The sequence below is a fragment of the Pleuronectes platessa genome, chromosome 22, assembly GCF_947347685.1.
Source record: "Pleuronectes platessa chromosome 22, fPlePla1.1, whole genome shotgun sequence".
NCBI classification, from domain to species: Eukaryota; Metazoa; Chordata; class Actinopteri; order Pleuronectiformes; family Pleuronectidae; genus Pleuronectes; species Pleuronectes platessa.
In genome coordinates, this window is record NC_070647.1 from 2,544,711 (window position 1) to 2,563,741 (window position 19,031).

General features: G+C 40.6%; 1 protein-coding gene across 5 annotated transcripts in view; it reads right to left on the reverse strand.

The window, feature by feature from the left end:
- Positions 1 to 19,031, reverse strand: part of LOC128428577 (pleckstrin homology domain-containing family A member 5) — a 189,365-nt gene that overhangs the window by 127,992 nt on the left and 42,342 nt on the right. Inside the window, exon 4 of one of the 5 annotated variants that reach the window (XM_053414785.1) lies at positions 14,962 to 15,127. The exons of 3 other annotated variants lie outside the window; for them this stretch is intronic. In XM_053414785.1, coding sequence (XP_053270760.1) covers positions 14,977 to 15,127 — 151 coding nt within the window. In that variant the 3' untranslated portion in view covers positions 14,962 to 14,976. Of the gene's footprint in view, positions 1 to 14,961; positions 15,128 to 15,697; positions 16,629 to 19,031 lie in introns of those variants that run through there. One more of the 5 variants, XM_053414787.1, reaches the window with a different exon arrangement.

Genomic DNA, 19,031 nt, shown 5'->3' on the forward strand with positions numbered 1-19,031 from the left:
TAATAGTTGTCCTGTGGACAGATTCTCCCACCTCAGCTGTGGATCTCTGCAACTCCTCCAGAGTAACCATGGGCCTCCTGGTTGCTTCTCTGATTAATTTTCTCCTTGTCCGACTCTTCAGTTTGGGTGGACGGCCTCCTCTTGGTAGGTTTGCGGTTGTGCCATATTCTTTCCATTTTCTTATGATGGATTTTACGGTGCTCAGAGAGATGTTCAAAGCTCTGGATATTTTTTTATAACCTAACCCTGCTTCATATTTCTCCACAACTTTATCCCTGACCTGTTTGGTGAGCTCCTTGGTCTTCATGATGCTGTTTGTTCAGTAATGATCTCCAACAAACTCTGAGTCTGTCACAGAACAGGTGTATTTATACTGAGATTAAATTGCAGACAGTTGGACCCTATTTACTAATTATGTGACTTGCAAATGTGACTTGTGAATGCAATTGGTCGTACCAGATCTTTTTTAGGGGTTTCACAGTAAAGGGGGTGAATACATATGCACTCAACACTTTTCAGATTTTTATTTGTAAATAATTGTGAAATCCATGTAATATTTCCCCCCACTTCCAAATGATGCACTATTTTGTGTTGGTCCATTACATAAACTCACGATGAAATAAATTTTAATCTGTGGTTATACCATGACAAAATGTAGAAAAGTCCAAAGGGGGTGAATACTTATGCAAGGCACTGTAGCTACAATATCAGTAAAAGCCTTAATGAAGCTTTAACTTCGGTCCAGTGTAATTTATGGGAAACCTTAACCATATCCGTCCAGAGACACTTAAAAAAAACCCAAACTGTATAGCCTTTATATAAGCTGACTACACCATGACTTTGTGCAAGAATAGCTTTCAGTAAGGGCATGTGGTCAGAGATAAATGAGCTATTCTGTTTCCTTCTTGCGTCCGTTCTCTGAAGGAGAGCTGGCCTCAGACACTAACCTAACACAACACAGATACAACAATTCTGGCCTTAATGTCAGAAGTATATTTATATACTTATACAAGTGTATAGAAGTACATATTTGTGTTTCTGGATCAGCGTGTGCTGCTTTTCCCCCCGACACCATTCAGCACAATACCAAGTAGACCTGGCTGTATCATAGAGAGAGGATATAATTCTGTGTTTATTAGAAAGACAGAAGGGGGGCATGTGACTCTCGCTCTTTCTCTGCCTCTTTGTCACACATGTAAAATAAAATCTTCCTGCCAAAGTCTCTTTGCTCAGGATAAAGGGTTAAACAACCAAGAAAAAGCTCAACTTCCCTGTCTTCTCCACCACTTTGCTGAGTGGGAGGATCAAGCCAGTCTTTCAGGTTCAATATAAACACACACGCACGCGCGTTGTGCAAGATCATTTTGGCTCGAGCAACTTGACAAACAAACACTTTACTTTAATGCAAGCCCATGGGGCCTCCGTGCAGCCTGGAGAGGGCCCAAGTTTTTTTCTCTAGAAAGCTTACTCTCAACTAAATGTAATATGTCTGTATATTAAAGTGTCAATAATCTCTTCCTGCTTAAGAACGAATACAGCATATTGTTGTCTCACGGATTTGTTGATCATCGAGATGTGAATAATTGAACAGGAGATTAAACTGAGATAAGTATATTAAAAACTAGCTGAGTGATGAATATTGACAATATCCAATAGTCACAGTACTAACACTGCCGGAAGTAATAATTAAGCATCACCAGCACTCACAGGGAGCTGGGAGAGTTGAATCAAAAATCTACTTTAAAGCCAATAAGGACAAGGGAAAAATTCAAATATGAAAATGATGGAAATTTCTCCATCTTCAAATTCCCTGACAACTGAGCAACCTGCTAAAGAAACTCATGTGTTATTCAAAAAGAGGCAACAGCTATTAATCAGAGCTTGACATGAATGAGAAGTACTTGTAATGAGACCACAACCTTCCAACACACACCCATGTATAACTCGCATGCCTTACCTTTCTGATACAAACGTGTTGACTTTAAAGCCAAAATAAGAGATTCAACATGACCACAAAGAAAAACAATGCATTCTTTAGGTCTGATCACTAAAAGCCATTATACTCAAGTGTTAGAAAACCAGCCCGTAACAAAACAAAGCAGAAAACACTCGTATACATTAAAATGAAATGTCTTACCTGCAGGTGAACAGGTGTAGTTGTAGAGAAGTCGGACATGGAAGGAGAAGACAGTAGGAGAATCTGTTAGCTGTCTTGTTAAGCTGAAATACTAAAGATCTAATTGTTTTGTTCTCGTCACATTAATTACGCCTTCGCCTGTTACACTGCAGGATCATAGAATTATATACACATGACCGAGTTCTGTATATCATAGCATTGTCTGAACCTCTTCCATCTTCTCTTGTCTTTACAGTACTTTTTACGGATAATTCGATTCAAAGCAGCTCATCACAAAGAACAACTCTGTCTGAATAACAATTCAGACTAGGAAACAGCGACAACAAATGGTGTTTTTATAGCATCGGATATATGCAGCCATACTCTGCTGTGGAGAACAGAGGTTTGAAACACATGCTGAAAGTACTGAGCCAAAAGCAAAAAAACATGAAAACACAATGTCATTTTTAATTTTTTTTAAATGCTGTATATTACAGGCTTCACATACTGTTTTCAATCGCACTACAATTTGTGTTGCAATAGTGTGAAGCTGAAATTTGCTCATGCGAGGTACAATAAAGTCTAAGTTACGTTTGTTCTCTAAAACCTGCATATTTATTTTGAATCTATTTTGATTTACTTTTGTAAATGTAATTTTTTTGTTTTTTTTATGTTGCAGTTGGAGCGGTATATGAGACTTAGTCTGTTATTCTCAGTAAAGTTAAAATCGAAAAGAAGAAAAAATTAACAGTAATGAAGCTGTTTATAATCAGTGCAATAGTAAAAAAAAGTGATAGAACAAAAAAGACAATTAGGTATTTATGATAGTCTACATTATTATAATAAAGTAGTAGAAGAGTTAACAGTTTAGTAATCGTATAATAATACTGATAAAACTATGAATAGTATAAAGTAAGAACGATATTATGTGGTCTATATCATAGTGCAAGTATAAAAAGGTCTAACAATATAAGGCAGATGAAATGATACAGAGTATGAATACAAAATAATAGATAGCTGGCAGAGGTCCCCAGAGATATCTTGTGATAATATATAATAATGGGGGGAGGGGGTGTATGTGATTAATGGGAACAAGCGTTTAAGGAAGGAGGCCGCTTTGAGGGGGGAGCCGTTCCAGACCCTAATGGCAGTCGGATGGGTCCTTCATGATGGAAGATACTCAGTGGATACAGCATGTCCTGGATGGAGGAGAGAGAGAGAGAGAGAGAGAGAGAGAGAGAGAGAGAGAGAGAGAGAGAGAGAGAGAGAGAGAGAGAGAGAGAGAGAGAGAGAGAGAGACTCCCATATCCTCTCAGCTGTTCTCACTATGTGTTGCAGGGTATTGCGTTCAGATGCTCTGCAACTCCCAAACCACAGGGTGATGCAAGATTTGTGCTTGTCTCTGGGTTTTTATGAATCTGCTTCATAAATGTGCAGAGATGAGAGGAAGCAGTGGAGAAACTGGAGGAGGGGGGACTGAATAAAACTCAACTTAAAGCTTCTGTTGAGTTCTGAGTTCAGCCAGAGGCTGAGCTGGGAAAAAAAAACAATGTGGTTCACCAGCAAAGACGTTGTCAATCGGGCAAATGATATTTAGCTCACAGCTACTGTGAACAGTTGTAGGTTATAGTGCACTGACAATGGTAGGGTGATTACACAAGATGAAAAGTCAGAGGATCTGGCAGTTGACTGTCTTGACACATTTCGAGCCACACCCTCCTGCTCTGAAAGTGTGATGAACCTTGTGTGGTGGGAAAACTTGGACAACCTTTAATTTTGCAGAGGATGACAATGAAAGAGGTTCTGTCTGAACTCTGTATTTCAGTTCACTATGTTTTCAACATATCACTTTACAAATTTACAACCAGCTAACATCTCTGTGACCACACACACACACGCACGCACACAAACGCACACACGCACACACGCACGCAGCAGGCTCCTTGACTTCCAGTAGAGGAAGAGGCAGTGTAATCAAATAGCATTCAGTGCCAAAAAGCTCTTTCCTGTAATTATCCCCTTGAACTCAAGCCAGAAGTGTGACAGTCTGTGTGTGTGTGTGTGTGTGTGTGTGTGTGTGTGTGTGTGTGTGTGTATGTGTGCTTGTGTGTGTTTGTGTGTGTGTGTGTGTGTGTGTGTGTGTGTGTGTGTGTGTGTGTGTGTGTGTGTGTGTCTGAAAGAGGGTATTTATGAGAGAACAGGTGGGTTAGATTGTGACTTCTTTACTAAACATAAGGACACCACAGACAAAGATTCAACTACACGTATAATACACCTGCACACTCGCACACACATGCACACATAGAGAGGCTCACAATAACAAGTCCGGTGACACTTTCTATGACAGAACATTCAAAAAACTATTTGTGCGTGTGTGCGTGTGTGTGTGTGTGTGTTTGTGGTTTGTGTGTGTCAGCAGCAGGCTGTCTGTCTCTCCAGGCATGCTGATGAGATGTGCGAGCAGAAGAGCGGTGTGTTGGGAGCTGCTGCTGTGTTTGCCTGACTTAGCAAGGAGATGACACACAGACACACACACACACACATCACGTTGTGCCACACAACAAAGCTCTTTTCCAATAGTGTTTATGTCGTAGCCTGTGATTGTATCTCTGACTCTGACATAGTCTTATGAAATGTGTGTGTGTGTATATGTGTGTGTGTGTGATTGTGAGCATCTTGGGCCCAATGTGATGGTAAGGCAAAATAAACCTTAGCCTATTTTCTGTAACTCCGCTCCATGTTGACATGGCAGCAACTCATATCTGCAGATTTATCAGCTTCACATAAATGCTGTCAATCTCCTGTTCTACCACATCCTACTGGATTCACATCTGGTGGCTGAGTACGTCACTGAAGTTCACTGGACTCCCTGTCATGTTCATAACACCAGTTTGAGACTTTTACTTTGTCAAATAAAGCAATACTTTAGAAGATAGTCAAGTGTATACATAGGAGTATGAACCTGACATGATGGATTGAGAGCCTAAAGTGTGTCAAGTACACATTCTTCACATCATCCCACACCATGACCACCAGCAGCCTGTTGACAGACGGCGGGTTGGCTTAATGGATTCATCCTGTTGACTTCAGATTCTGATTCATCATCATCGGCAGGCTGAGCAGAAATTATTCAACACGCCATGTTTTTTCAGTCTTCATCTATGAAAGGTGGGTGAGTCTGTTTCGCTGCAGCTTCACAAAACCACATTGCTTCATTTCCAACATGCAGTTTTCACATGAAGTACATCCACTAAAGGGTTTCCAGGCTATTCTAGTAAAGATCTCTGTCAACTCGAAGACTTGATAAACGACCAAATTGCATCACAGCCAATGTCGAGTCAGGAGTGAGACAGGCAAACTTTGATTTACTAAACTACCATGTTTATGGTTTTATGGTATAATTTTATGGTCAAAAAAATTAAAATTAGAACGGCTTAGTGACAACTGTGCTGAGTCGCACTATTGCCTAAAAATGTGTTATCACAGAGACGCAGAATGTTTTTGTACATGGTTGTGGTGGCCCACTGTTGTTCAATACATTTTAATCTGGCTGGGCAGAAAATAAAATAATGGTCTTGGAAATGAATTTAAATAGTCAGTTCAATACTATTCCATTCCACACAATTGTTTCTATCCCAAGCTACTTTACTGAGTAAAGTCAGGACTGCAGCTGGGGGATATGGCCAAAAATTCATACCAGTTGTTGTCCTCAATTATCACATTATTATAGTTTTTTAAGTTTAAAGCCTAATTTCTGCTCTTAAGGGGAAGCAGTGGTTTTAAACGCTTCTTTATGACCAGATAATGACAGACACAATATATTATTATAGAAAAGCACAAGTGAGGTCATTTCCTAACAGGACCAATAAAGCATTTCAACTAACTAGTAATCCAGTGTTAATCTGTGTTTAATGAGAAAGTGAACATAAAAACATAAAAAATACTATTTGTGTCACTGTTGTTATGGAGCAGAGGTAGCTGGTAAAGAGTTTTTGGGTTTAAGATTATTTCTTCAATTTTTTCACCTTTATTGGATTAGAGAAGATACAGGGCAGGACTTGAAACAAGAAAGAGAGAGGGCTGCACAAAGTGACGACCCTGCAGGTCAGCACTTAAATCAATGCTTGCTGTACTTTAGTGGATGTGACCGCTCACCACCGCTACCACACTGATGCCTATGCTGGATTTGATTGTATTTTACTATTCTGGTAAGCACCACAAACCTAGTATTCGGCTTTGCTGTATCTTGATAGACACAGACATCAAAAACTAGCCACAAAACAAAATGTGCGAATGGAAGGATGAGACCTATGCATGTCAGCTTTCTTACTTCCTATCAAAGTGAGGTACAAATGTGTGCAAGAAAATCCAAGTGTATGGATATATTACATACAAAGCCCCTTAACAGTCAAGCCCCTTCATATATCAAAGAGCTCATGACACCGTAGCGCTCAACATTACACATTTGCCATTCACCCATTCACCCACATTCATACAGTGCATCTATAAGCAGCTATTTTTCTATCCCACATCACTCACATACTGTCAGCACAGCCTTCAGGAGCAGGTTGGGGCCTCAGTATGTTGCCCAAGGACTCCATGCGGAATGAGGGAGACGGGTGATGAGTCATACAACTGAGGGCAGGTGCCTTACTGTTATTTATATTTTAAAATATAAGGAAATTAATAAACATGTAGGTTTTTTAGATACTTACAGAGCACATCATATCTTAACTGTATTTTATCTCACAAGCAGTTTAACCATAAATTGTAAATCTGAACTTTGTAGTGTGTTTCTCTAGCCTGGATGCCGGACGAACTTAGCCCCGCCCACAACATTTTGGTCGGGCAGTTCGGTCTGGAGTCGCTCCATTGGGAAAAAATTATGGGGCGTGTTTCAACTGACCAGGAAGTAAAATTCCTCTTCGCTCAATTGGATAGACCTACAACCAATCAGAGCAACGTAGTATGTGACGTATGCTAAGCAACGCATAGTGAGTTATTTACTGGGTTCACACCGGACGCTTCAGCGCAGCGCCAAGCCTTAAATAACAGCTGGCTCCCATCCACTCCCATGTTAAAACTTTGTGCCGGTCACACCGGAGGCTGAAGCACCGCGAGGCAGCCTTGACGCAGCGCGGTGCTTCAGCCTCCGGTGTGACCGGCACAAAGCCGTGCAGCGATCTACTGGATCAACGGGTGATATTATTAGCGCTGCCCGGCGGTTCAGCGTCGCTTCAGCGTCCGTTGTGAACAGCCAAGCGCCGGGGCGATAGGGATTAGCGCTGTGCTCTGGCGTCGCCTCCACGTTCTGTGTTCCTCTTTCAAAATGAATGCGCTGTCGATGTCTTCTAAAACAGACTCAATGTTGGGTCCTATTCAGGTTATAAACTTAATATCCACAAGAGTGAAGTTCTTCCCATTAATTATGCGTCAAAGAATATACCTCAGTCCTTATTCCCTTTCAAACATGCTACAGGTGGATTTAAATATCTGGGGGTGCATATTACTGATTCAATGAGTCATCTTTTCTCTAAAAATTTCTCTCCTCTAGTTGAGAAATGTAAACTAGATTTTGTCAGATGGTCTGGTCTTCCACTATCCCTTGTGGGTCGAGTTAATTTGGTTAAGATGGTTGTTTTACCGAAGTTTTTATATCTTTTTTCACATATCCCTGTCCTTATTAAAAAGTCCTTTTTTAGCTCGCTCGACCAACTAATAGGTTCTTTCCTCTGGAGCAATAAAAATCCACGTATCAGAAGATCAGTGCTACAGCTCCCGAAGGCTCTTGGTGGCTTAGCTTTGCCCAATTTCCTACACTATTACTGGTCCTGTAATATTTATAAACTTTTATACTGGATTAATAACACAGCAGATGACCAGCGCCCCGTGTGGGTGGATATGGAACTTGCATCTTCCAAGCTCTCTCTTCATTCCCTGGTTTGCTCCCAGCTCCCTCTAACTGCCCCCAACTTTACCTCCAATCCAGTGGTAATTAACTCTGTTAGAATCTGGATTCAAATGAGGAAGAACCTAGGCCTTCATAGGGGCTCAGACCTCTCTCCTATTACTAACAATCACCTATTTCCGCCCTCTTGCACTGACTTGACCTTTCGGACGTGGTTCAACAAAGGGATAACAAAATTTAAGGACCTTTACAACCAAGGGACTTTTATGTCGTTTTTAGAGCTCTCAGGAAAATTTGACCTGCCTAATTCCCATCTATTTCGTTTTTTTCAGACAAGGCATTTTGTTCAGAATCAAAACCCCAAATTCCCCAGTCGTCCCCCAGAAACATTGATTGATTCAATACTGGCTCTTGATCCCGGACAAAAGCGGCTAATTTCTAGCATTTACAGCCTTATCAACTCTTCTCTCGATAGCCCAGCATCAGGCCCCAAGTATTCTTGGGAGCAAGAGCTTGGAGTCACACTACCTGATGATTATTGGGAACAAGTATTACGGTTGGTTCATTCCTCTTCAATCTGTGCGAGGCATGGCCTCCTACAATGTAAAGTAGTGCACAAAGTTCACTACACTAACTTGAGGCTATCTCGAATTTATCCCAATGTAACTGACTCCTGTAACAGGTGCAAACAATCCCCAGCAGATCATTCTCATATGTTCTGGTCCTGTCCCGGGCTTGCCACATTCTGGTCTGAAATCTTTAAAACTCTTAGCACAGCATATAACACTACCATCTCTCCTCAACCTCTCTTGGCTTTGTTTGGGGCCCCCCTACAGCCTTTTGCCTCTAGAGTTATACAGAATGTCCTTGCCTTTACCACCCTGTTAGCCAGACACCTTATACTCTTTAAATGGAAACACCCTCAACCCCCATCTCACAGTAGGTGGGTTGAAGAAGTTTTACTGTTCATGAGTCTTGAAAAGCTTAGGTTTTCCCTGAATGGTTCCTTAAATTCATTTGAAAAGACTTGGAGACCTCTCTTAAGTCATATTGAGTCTTTGACATCTCTGCGTTATGGTGATGACTGAGCCCCCCCCCTCCCCCCGATTTATTTTATTTTTAATAACAATTCACCCTTCCCCTTTAATTATTTATTTTATTTTATTTATTTATTTTTATATTTGGTTGTTTTTTCGTGTTTATGGGTTTGTTATGGGTGCTGGGGATGGGAATGTGGGAGGGATAAAAAGATGGGAAAAAATGTAAGATGGAAGTATTCCCTGTTATATTGTTGTATCTCGTGGAACTACTTCCAATAAACAAAAATATTAAAAAAAAAAACAGACTCAATGGCAGCATCTACACATCTCAGCTCGCCAGCGGCAGGCATGTTTGTTGAAAACGAATTCAACCCGAGGGCACTTTGGTGACGTGGTTGATTACGTCACCGTTGATCATCTGTCAATCATCGTATAAAGCCCGCCCTGACAATCTGATTGGCCCGGTCCGGCCATAATTTTTTCCCAATGGAGCGACCCCAGACCGAACTGCCCGACCAAATCTGTTGTAGGCGGGGCTAAGTTCGTCTGGCATCCAGGCTAGTGTTTCTCAGGATCATCTCACAAATTGCACCCTAACAGGATAATTCTGGTATATTGCAGATCGAGTCAATGTATTGTAGTCTTGTCTAATATCCTTATTGGTAATAATGTTGTAGACTAAATAAAAAGGTAGGTCTGGCATCTCTGTTTTTCCTTTCTGTCATCTTGAAAAGGATGGCTGCTATGCTGATTATATAATCTGCAGTCCACCTCTCAATCAACTCTGACATGCATCCATCCATTTTCTTGTGCTTATCCACGGTTGTGTCAAGGTGGCAGGTGCCTAGGTCGGGTATTCCATACATCCATCTCCCCAGCCACATGGTTCCTCCTGGGGGATCTTGCAACATTCCCAGGATGTGATGTATAATCCCTCCAGTGAGTTCTGGGTTGATGTCTTTTTCAAATCTAAAATGCCCAGCAAACCTCCAATGGACGGCGTTCAGCAGGCATTCTAACCAACTGGTTCCTTTCAATTCCAAAGAGCTGCAACCCCCCCCGGATGTAAAAAGTATTCACCCTTTCTCATAGGCTGAGCCCAGCCTCCCAACAGATAAAGCTACAGACACTTGTATCCGCTAGGTAATTCTTTTAGTCTCTACCTAGATGTCATGGACATAGTGAGGGTTGGAATGCAGATTGACCAGTAAAGTTCCCTCTTCCAAACAAACTGCATTGCTGCTGAAGCTGCTCGAAACTGACTGTCTGAGTTTCTCTTAAAATCACAGCAAGAAGGGTGAAGAAACAGAGGCATCCTGGGAAAAAGGGAAAAGCAGAGAGGTCTCTTATATCCTGGGTGATATAAGAGCTGCGTGAAAGGGTCTTGTGCATTGAGAGGCCAATGTTTCAACTGACCCAAGAGAATCTCACCTAAACTCTACACGTGAGATAAGCAAGATTCAGCACTGTTTCACTAACAGTCCCAGAGCTTCAAGAAACACTGAGTCTGGCCTCTGGCTTCTAAGCACATTGACTGAGATCCCAACACTGGTGTTCAATTAAAATTCATTCATTGGAAGTGAACAAATTGAACATAATGTTCCCCAGACTGTTATGTGCGCACGCGCACACACACACACACACACACACACACACACACACACACACACACACACACACACACACACACACACACACACACACAATAGAAGTGCTTCTCTCAGCACACACTCCAGACATGTGTATCTACTCCCCTCTTTAATAGTCCCTAATTAGACAGCAGTGAGGTCAAATCCTGCAGGCACTTGGACCTGAGTGTGTGTTGAGAGTTTTGAAAATGAAGTCTGTCATTCTAAAACACTATTGGCATCACAGGGACAAAAGTGTCTGCTGCTAAAAGAGGAACATTTTGCTGTTTTCTACTGACCGTGAGAGATGAGAACTTCCAATTTGGAGTGAAATTGCATTTGCCTGTAAGAAATGATTTGATCGCAGTAAGGTCATGAATCAACTAGGACTGCAACAACTAATCAAATTAATTGATTGTAATCGTTTTATAAAAATATTTGGCAACTAATTTAATCATCGATTAGTCGTGTCTGTTATAATGTACAAACTTGTGTCAACATTTGAAAAATGGCGGAGACAAACGCCGCTAATGATACAGCATAACAAGTCTCTCAAAGTGTGAGAACAACAACATCACGGTGGTATGAAACTGAGGAGGAAACACTGCTTCTGCCTCTTCCTCATCTTCTTCTCGGTTTATTGGTGGAACGTTAACAACATAAGGTCCATACCTAAGTGATGTTGTGCTGCTGTTTCATGTGAAATCAGCTTAATAAATGTTTTCTTTGAGGCTTTAACGTAAATGTTCACACACTTTAAATGAGAGAGAGAGAGAGAGAGAGAGAGAGAGAGAGAGAGAGAGAGAGAGAGAGAGAGAGAGAGAGAGAGAGAGAGAGAGAGAGAGAGAGAGAGCAGCTGTGGTCGAGAGACCTAACAGCCTAATGAAAGGGGAGCGCGAGGTAATATTCGCAAGGTTTTTTTGTAGTTTTTCTCTACTCTTGTGAGGGTTAAGGACGGAGGATGTCACATCTTGTTAAGCCCTAAGAGACAAATTGTAACAGCAGTGTAAAAGAATAACTGCTGGAAAGGTTATAATGTCGGTATATATATAAATATATGTATATATATATATATATATATATATATCCACAAGTAACAATCTTTAAAGCTGCGGGTTAAATCAGGCTTTGGTAAAACTGCTTTATCAGCTGCAATTGAATTGAAATGAAAGCAGAAATACCAAGAAATCACGCTCCGTTTCCTTGAAGTTCTCTGGTTTACTTGTTTTGATCTTTATTGATCTAGGGATGGCTGACTCAGCATTAATCCTGTTTTTCCTGGAGACATATTCCACCTAGGAGCTGCTTCAGACTTGTGCAGCTGCCAGAGGTCAAGTGTCTTGCTTCTGTCTACCTGTCCCGCGTGTCTCTCGCTCCATGTAAGGCTGTAAGTCTGTGGAGACATGTCAGCTTTAATGGACTGCATATACACACAGGGAGCAGTGTTTTGAGTAAGCGAGAAAGGAGACTGCAGGCAGGGAAAAAGTGAGGCCGGCCCACTGGGTTTGAGGAATTAAAGTTAAATTGAAAAGCTTTTAACTGAATGAATACTGTAAGTCCCCTATCAGTCAGTGAAATATAGATGTCAATACCTAGCAAACAGGCAGCTGACAGGGCAGCGAGTGAGCACTGGGGATAATTGGAGACCAACACACTTGTTCTTGAGGCTGTTGGAGAGGGGCTTTGTTTCCACTGTTTGTTTTCCACTGACTGTGTGAGCCCGACAGACATCTGACAATGCCATTGCATTGATCTCGGTGTTTCAACTCTTCTTCACTTATTTTTCTTCAGAAGCAGGACACGGTGCCTACTTTTAGTGCAAAGCACATCAAAGCATATTTAGTTGTTCTTATCCACAAAGGATAAAGGCTGTAGGGACCTTACGAATTTTATTTTTATTTTACCTACATTCTATACTACAGGAAATCCATCTCAAAATTACAATAAAAGCATATGCACAGATACAACGGGCCTCTAAAGCACATAGCCTAAACAGGCACACACACACACACACACACACACACACACACACACACACACACACACACACACACACACACACACACACACACACACACACACACACACACACACACACACACACACACACACACACACACACACACACACACACACACACACACAGTGTATGGTGGAGGTTGACAAAGACCTTGAGGAACAGACTCACCGGCCCCATTTGAAGGTCACATGGAGATGGGCTGTAGCCAATCCCAGCTGACATTAGAGGCAGAGTACACCAATGTATCACAGGATCAACATACAGAGACAAACAACCATTCAGGCTCACACTTACATTCATCTCTCTATATGTCTTTGGATTACGGGAGGAAGCAGGAATACCCTAAGAAAAGCCAAACACAGGGGGAACATGCAATCTTCACACAGAGCGGCACTGGACAGGCTGGGATTCAAAGACGGTGTTATTAACCACTGTACCACCATCCCACATATTGTAACCGTATCTCTCTGATAGTGCCATAATGAAAGAGGTCTTACAGCCCATGATGAGTATCATACTGAACAACATAATTGCGGCTCCATGGCTTAATTGCCAAATTAACACAGCTATAATCTCCTTCTAATTGCCTTCTTCTATCTTTTTTAGAGGCTTGGTGTTTTGGGGAATTTATACTCCGTTTAGTGACACTGGTGACATATAGTAATACCAGGTTAATGAGTTTAAAACCGCATTTGGATCAAATCCAGATATGAAACGTGTTTAGATGCAAATTGTAAATAAGTCTGATAAGTAATAACTGGGTTTAGCTGCCATGTGCTCCACATGGAATATTTTATGTTGTTGTTTTGTTTGGGCCAGAATCCCTATGTGCTTAGAAAATACACGGATGCAATGGCAGGAGTCTTTAGTCCTCCGAAGGTCGCACAGAGGTGTCCACAGTATTACGCTCTAATTTAGGTCTAACTGGTCTGACTGCTGTCTTCATTATTTGTCAATTCAGTAAGTTTTCAACCTAGAAATGTGGGTAGTTTCACCACTTTGTGCGCATAAGATGATTTTCAATTCTTAACCAATTTTAGAAACGTGGGAGCCCTGACCCTTAGCCCTAACCCACAGACATAATGACAGATTTTGTATTATACTCTTAGAATGCACACATTAGACAATTTGGCCAGAATCTGAGACCACACATTTGCCGTAAGTAGGAAACAAATTCACGAGAGACTTAGAATGTTACAGGAACTTGCAAGATTGAACGTAACTTCAGAAGTAAACTCCAAACATGGAGGATCGACGCCATCAACTTGCTCTGACCTTTTGCAGCTAGACCTGGAGTAGAGTTGGTGTGTGTTGTTGTTTTGAGTTGCAGCAACATTCGGATGGTGATGCACAGCCTCACATGCTTCAAATTAGATGATCATGATGGGGTCAAACCACCATATATAAATTGTTGATATATGTATATATATATACATTTTTAATTTATATATATATATATGACCTTTCTCTTGTTTGTGAATATGGCTATACAAATATTTAGTCTCTCAATTAATGTCTGTCAATGTTCTAAAATACTTAGTGTCAATTAAATTAAATTGTATTGGTATAATTCCAAATCTTAACAGTTACTTTACATATTAAGGTTATTATTAGTGGGTTAACAGTTCCCACAATGAGCAAGCACTTATCATAACAGCGTGGTTTTCAATATGATGACTATAATGACAAGCAGAAGTGAAGGCCTCCTGATTGAACCTGTCAGAGCAGGCCACACTGGTGGATTTAAACTATCATGCAGTTCACATTTCTCCACATTGTGGTCTGACCTTAAACAGACAATGTCTAGACTATTGTTATGAGCAATCCACTTCCTAACAAGATAACCGCCCAGTCATTCTCATTCAGGCTGGCTTCTCAACAAGATAATGGACCCCTTTTATATCTCAATAAAACCTTCAATGAACTTAAGGAGAGAGGGTTCATGACACCTAAACTTAATTTCCTCCGTTGAATTCATTCCTTCCTCTTGTCCTGGAAGTTGGTGTTTGTAGGGAGTGAGGAGGAAGAGAGGGAGGCCCTCGCATGAAGTCATCTGCCTCACCAATACAAACACATTTGTGTACTTGTGTCCAACAGAGGCATATCTGTCTGACAGCCAGACACATGAGGGAATGCAAGCGAAGTAACTGGTTCGCCCGTCAGCTTTTTATTTACAGATAGTTTACATTCTACAGCACACTGGAGCTGAGGTGTCTCTCCAGAACAGATGCAGAAACCCTATATTTGTTCAAAGCAGATGTTAATTAATGCTGGTACTTTTTTTTGGTCTCATATAATAGATAAGAGACAGACTTGAGGCTTAAAGTCCAGATGTAAGATGTCAATGGTGCAGAGGTGTAACTCCAACCTTCGACACAGCATCCCAATCCACAGGAGCAGCTGTCACCCGACAACCTGAATCCATGACACAGACTAATATCAGAAATTACATCTGATAAGTGGTGCTGTATTATAAATCTGTTAGGAAATTAAATGAATGAAATAGAGCTATATCCACCTTATGTATAATGTAAATATAAAAAAAATAGCCCAACGTTGAACGTGATTGTCGATTTAAATTTATCTTGGTTTGTGGTCCGTGCATATACTTAGACATTTTGCTGCTGACATGGTCAAAAGGTCATTGTGTCCTAACACTGAAATACAAAATCCCCAAAAATATATATACTGTATATATATTTTTCAGTTCAAAGGTAAAAGTAAACCAAAAAGTTATTATTCTATTTAAAGTTAGGGCAAGCTGTATTATTAGGTTAACATTAGTTGGAGCTCAAAGAAATAATTCTACACCTTGTTTTCTTGGCTTAGCATGAGAGGATGTTTGTGCTTCAACACCTAGTAGAAGGGTACTCAGGAGATTGTATCTCTCCACCAAGGCCCAACAGGCCCACTTTTATTTTAATTTCTATTTGGAGATGCACCAAATCACACAAACATTCCTGATTTTCTAAGTCCAGAAAGATACTAAACAAATCTATGAAAATGCCCTCTTTCACAATGGTAAAGGTCATTTTAGTCAATGCAAAATCTGTTAGGTATAGTGACTGCTGGAAACTGCTTAAAGAAATGAACAAATTCACTATAATAGTTGGCTACATACAGTACTAATCTACAATGATAAAATCCCACCTACATTTCTGCTTGAATTCAAAGGCTACTCATGAAGGCTAAGAAAAAATTAATATCTGCAAAAATACCATGAAATAATCAATATGAAAGATGTAAAAAAAAACACACAGGTTGAACCAAACCTGAATGCTTTGTAAGTCTTTGACATTTACAGAAAAATCTATTATTAAAGGATAATTTAAATGTAAATTAAGTGCGTCAGTAAGTTGACCACTCATATTATTTCATAATAAATGCCGGACATACTCATCACTTCTTCCCAATGAATTAAAATCAAAGCTGTCAGAAGATACATTTTTCATATTCATCCTTAGTCAACCTATAACAAACACAAAGGAGCAACAAAAAGCAATGATTAACCACAAAAAACTTGCTAAGTGATAGGATAAAGACAGGAAGTGATATATGTGTGTACACCTTTAAGAGTTAGTCTGCAGGCTTTTCCCTGTAAAGCCAAATGAGACACATGATGTTCTCATTTTCAATCATGTTAATGATAAAAATACTTTATGATTTGCAAAAACACTTTATGGGAAATGTAGTTTGTTTCTAAGCGTTAGCTAGCCTCCAAAAAAAGATTTGCTTGTTAGGTTTAAGACAATGGCTGACGATCTAAGTGAGGGGAGCGGGTTACTGCTGTGTTTCATTGATGGAAACAGCGATGAAATTGGTAGAAGATTCAGACCCAGGTGATGTTCCTGCTGATGCGCTGACCTAGGCTCAGTCAGAGAGAGATCATAGCGAGTTTCCCAGCTTTGTTGGTTACCTTAAAAAAATGGGAATGATTTACAATGAAAGTAAAATGTTTAGGCTATCAAAATAAAGTCCCGCTTAAATTTTTTAGCGATTCTGTCGGGTCTTTGTTTTCAAACAACGCTTTGGTTTTAAAGGGAGTTACGTGTTCATGGGTCATGGGGTCTCATTATTCTGCACATTTGAAATATTCAATGTGAACTCGCAGCAAGGTGGATGAAGAGCTGGTGTCAAAAAATGGGCTTGACGTCAATGGTGTGGCAGTGGATTGGCTCAGCACGTTTGACGACATAACCACCTTGAAAAAGTCATTGGGGTTTTATCAGAAGTTGCTGATGTGTCTTCAGCATAACAATGAGAATATGAAGGTTCCATTGTGATGACTAATATTGTGCGAGCCTAGAGGCTGAATTTGACCAGTGGTGAAACATGCCTTTCGATGGATGCAAATAACTCTGACCATTAAAATTGGTTTTAATTGTCAGGCCATAAATTCTACAAATGAGCGTCAGTCTGTCAATAAGTAGATGTTAAGCGTCAGTCATGTCATGTGCTGCGATTCAAGTAAAGTCAGTAACACGTTGATGGGACAGATGTCGTTTGCACACTCAGGGATACGTTCACGTGCACAGTGCACAAGGCATTATCAGCCTGGAGTACTTGTGTCTTTCCTAATCAACTGCTGATGTCTGTATTGAAAATAGATGAAGCTTGTCCTTGTCTTTCTTCCTAGTCCTTGTGTTGCCTCCAGAGGGAACCACTAGTTACGCTGACCAATGAGGAGAGAGCAGGAGGCTGCTCTCTTCTGTGTGAATCCATTTCAAATAGTGACGTCCGTGCATGTAAGAAGATGTGGTTGAATCATTCCATGATATTTTAAATGGAACAGCAGGCTTAAAATGGTTATAATTATTGTACTACCACACAAAACACTAATAACAGGGAGGGAAAAACGTAGAACCTTCAGAGAGAGCGATACTTGAGGGATCCGCCTCCCAGGAAGAACAGACGGGCCTTTCTGAACTAATTTCAATACAAATATGCCTCTAGCAACAGATATTGGCTGCAACCTGCAAACACACACCTGGAGAAGCATCTTCCTACACTGCTGTGGTTTCTTCCACCAATGTGGCTTGACTTTAAAAAAACAATTTAGCAGCTCTTCGGCAAACGAAACAAAGATTTCTGCCCCCGCATGCACCAGGTCTGAGAAACCCCTCATGGTCAAAGGGCACAACACAACCACAATCTGCAACAAAACAAATCAGGAAACCGGCAGATACATAAAAACTGAGTGTCTTACCTGGAGAGGAGGCGTGAAGAACGGACATGGAAAGAAGAGACAGAAAGAAAATCTGTTAGCACAATGTTAAACAGACTCGAACATGGAGCGAGTACACTGTATTGTATGTTAACATCCCTAGACCCGTTCCACTAACAATGCAAAGACTTGCATAAAAGAAATGTGACATCGTGTTGGTAGTTTGTTTCTGAGAAGAAAGACAGACGGACAGAAAGAGAATTAACAGTCTGAACCCATGTTCATCATGCATATTCTGAAGCTGGAAAAAAAAGGCTCTGATTGGTTGAAACTCTGTTTGGAAGCTTGAAATCAAATAAAAAGGTATAGCATAATTGTAGCCTTGCATTATTTTGTTTTTGAGTTATTGTTCTTCAAAACTTACAGCAGTTCTCTGACACATTTTCGGAGTTCCAGATTTGTCTATGTTCTCCCAGTTCATCACTTTGTTTTGCAGGTTTGAAACCATGTAAATCTGGTGCATTTACGTTGGGAAAAAATTCATGTTGAAACTTCAGTTTTGAAAGGCTGCACCTTTGTTTTGAATCTTTTCTCGGACAGTAGAAAACTAGTTGATGTTAGCATCCTCACAAGCAAAGTTTTTTGAAACTGAGTAGCAGTTTTTTGACACCGAAAATGTGTTTTGAGCAAACAAGCCTGGTGAGCTGTAGTGCATGTAGATTTGTTCACACTAGCAGTCTGCACCTGTTTCTAGTCTCTGTCTCTGCACCAAGCTAAGCAGCTCCTATCATTCTGCCGATCAATCGCTCAACAAGAAAGACTTTAAGTGCTTCTTTAATCTTTTGGTTTGGATTCAATGTCCCTCCCTTTGTTGGCTCATGGATAGTTTGGAATGCTAAAATGTTTTTCTGCTAATGCTTCTGTTAAGACACTAATTCCACACACCGAATCTACATGCTTGCTGAAGAATGAACTAGATTAGGTTTTACTCTTCATCGTTTTACATATTCTCCTGCTGCAGTACTAGACGGTCGTTTTGTACTCCGCCTACAGACACTTAAGTGAATCTAAGCTAAAGGGGGCCTACTTCATGACAAACACATCCGAAGTGTTTTTTGCTGTACGTCTGAGGTTGTGCGTCAACTCCTGGCTCAA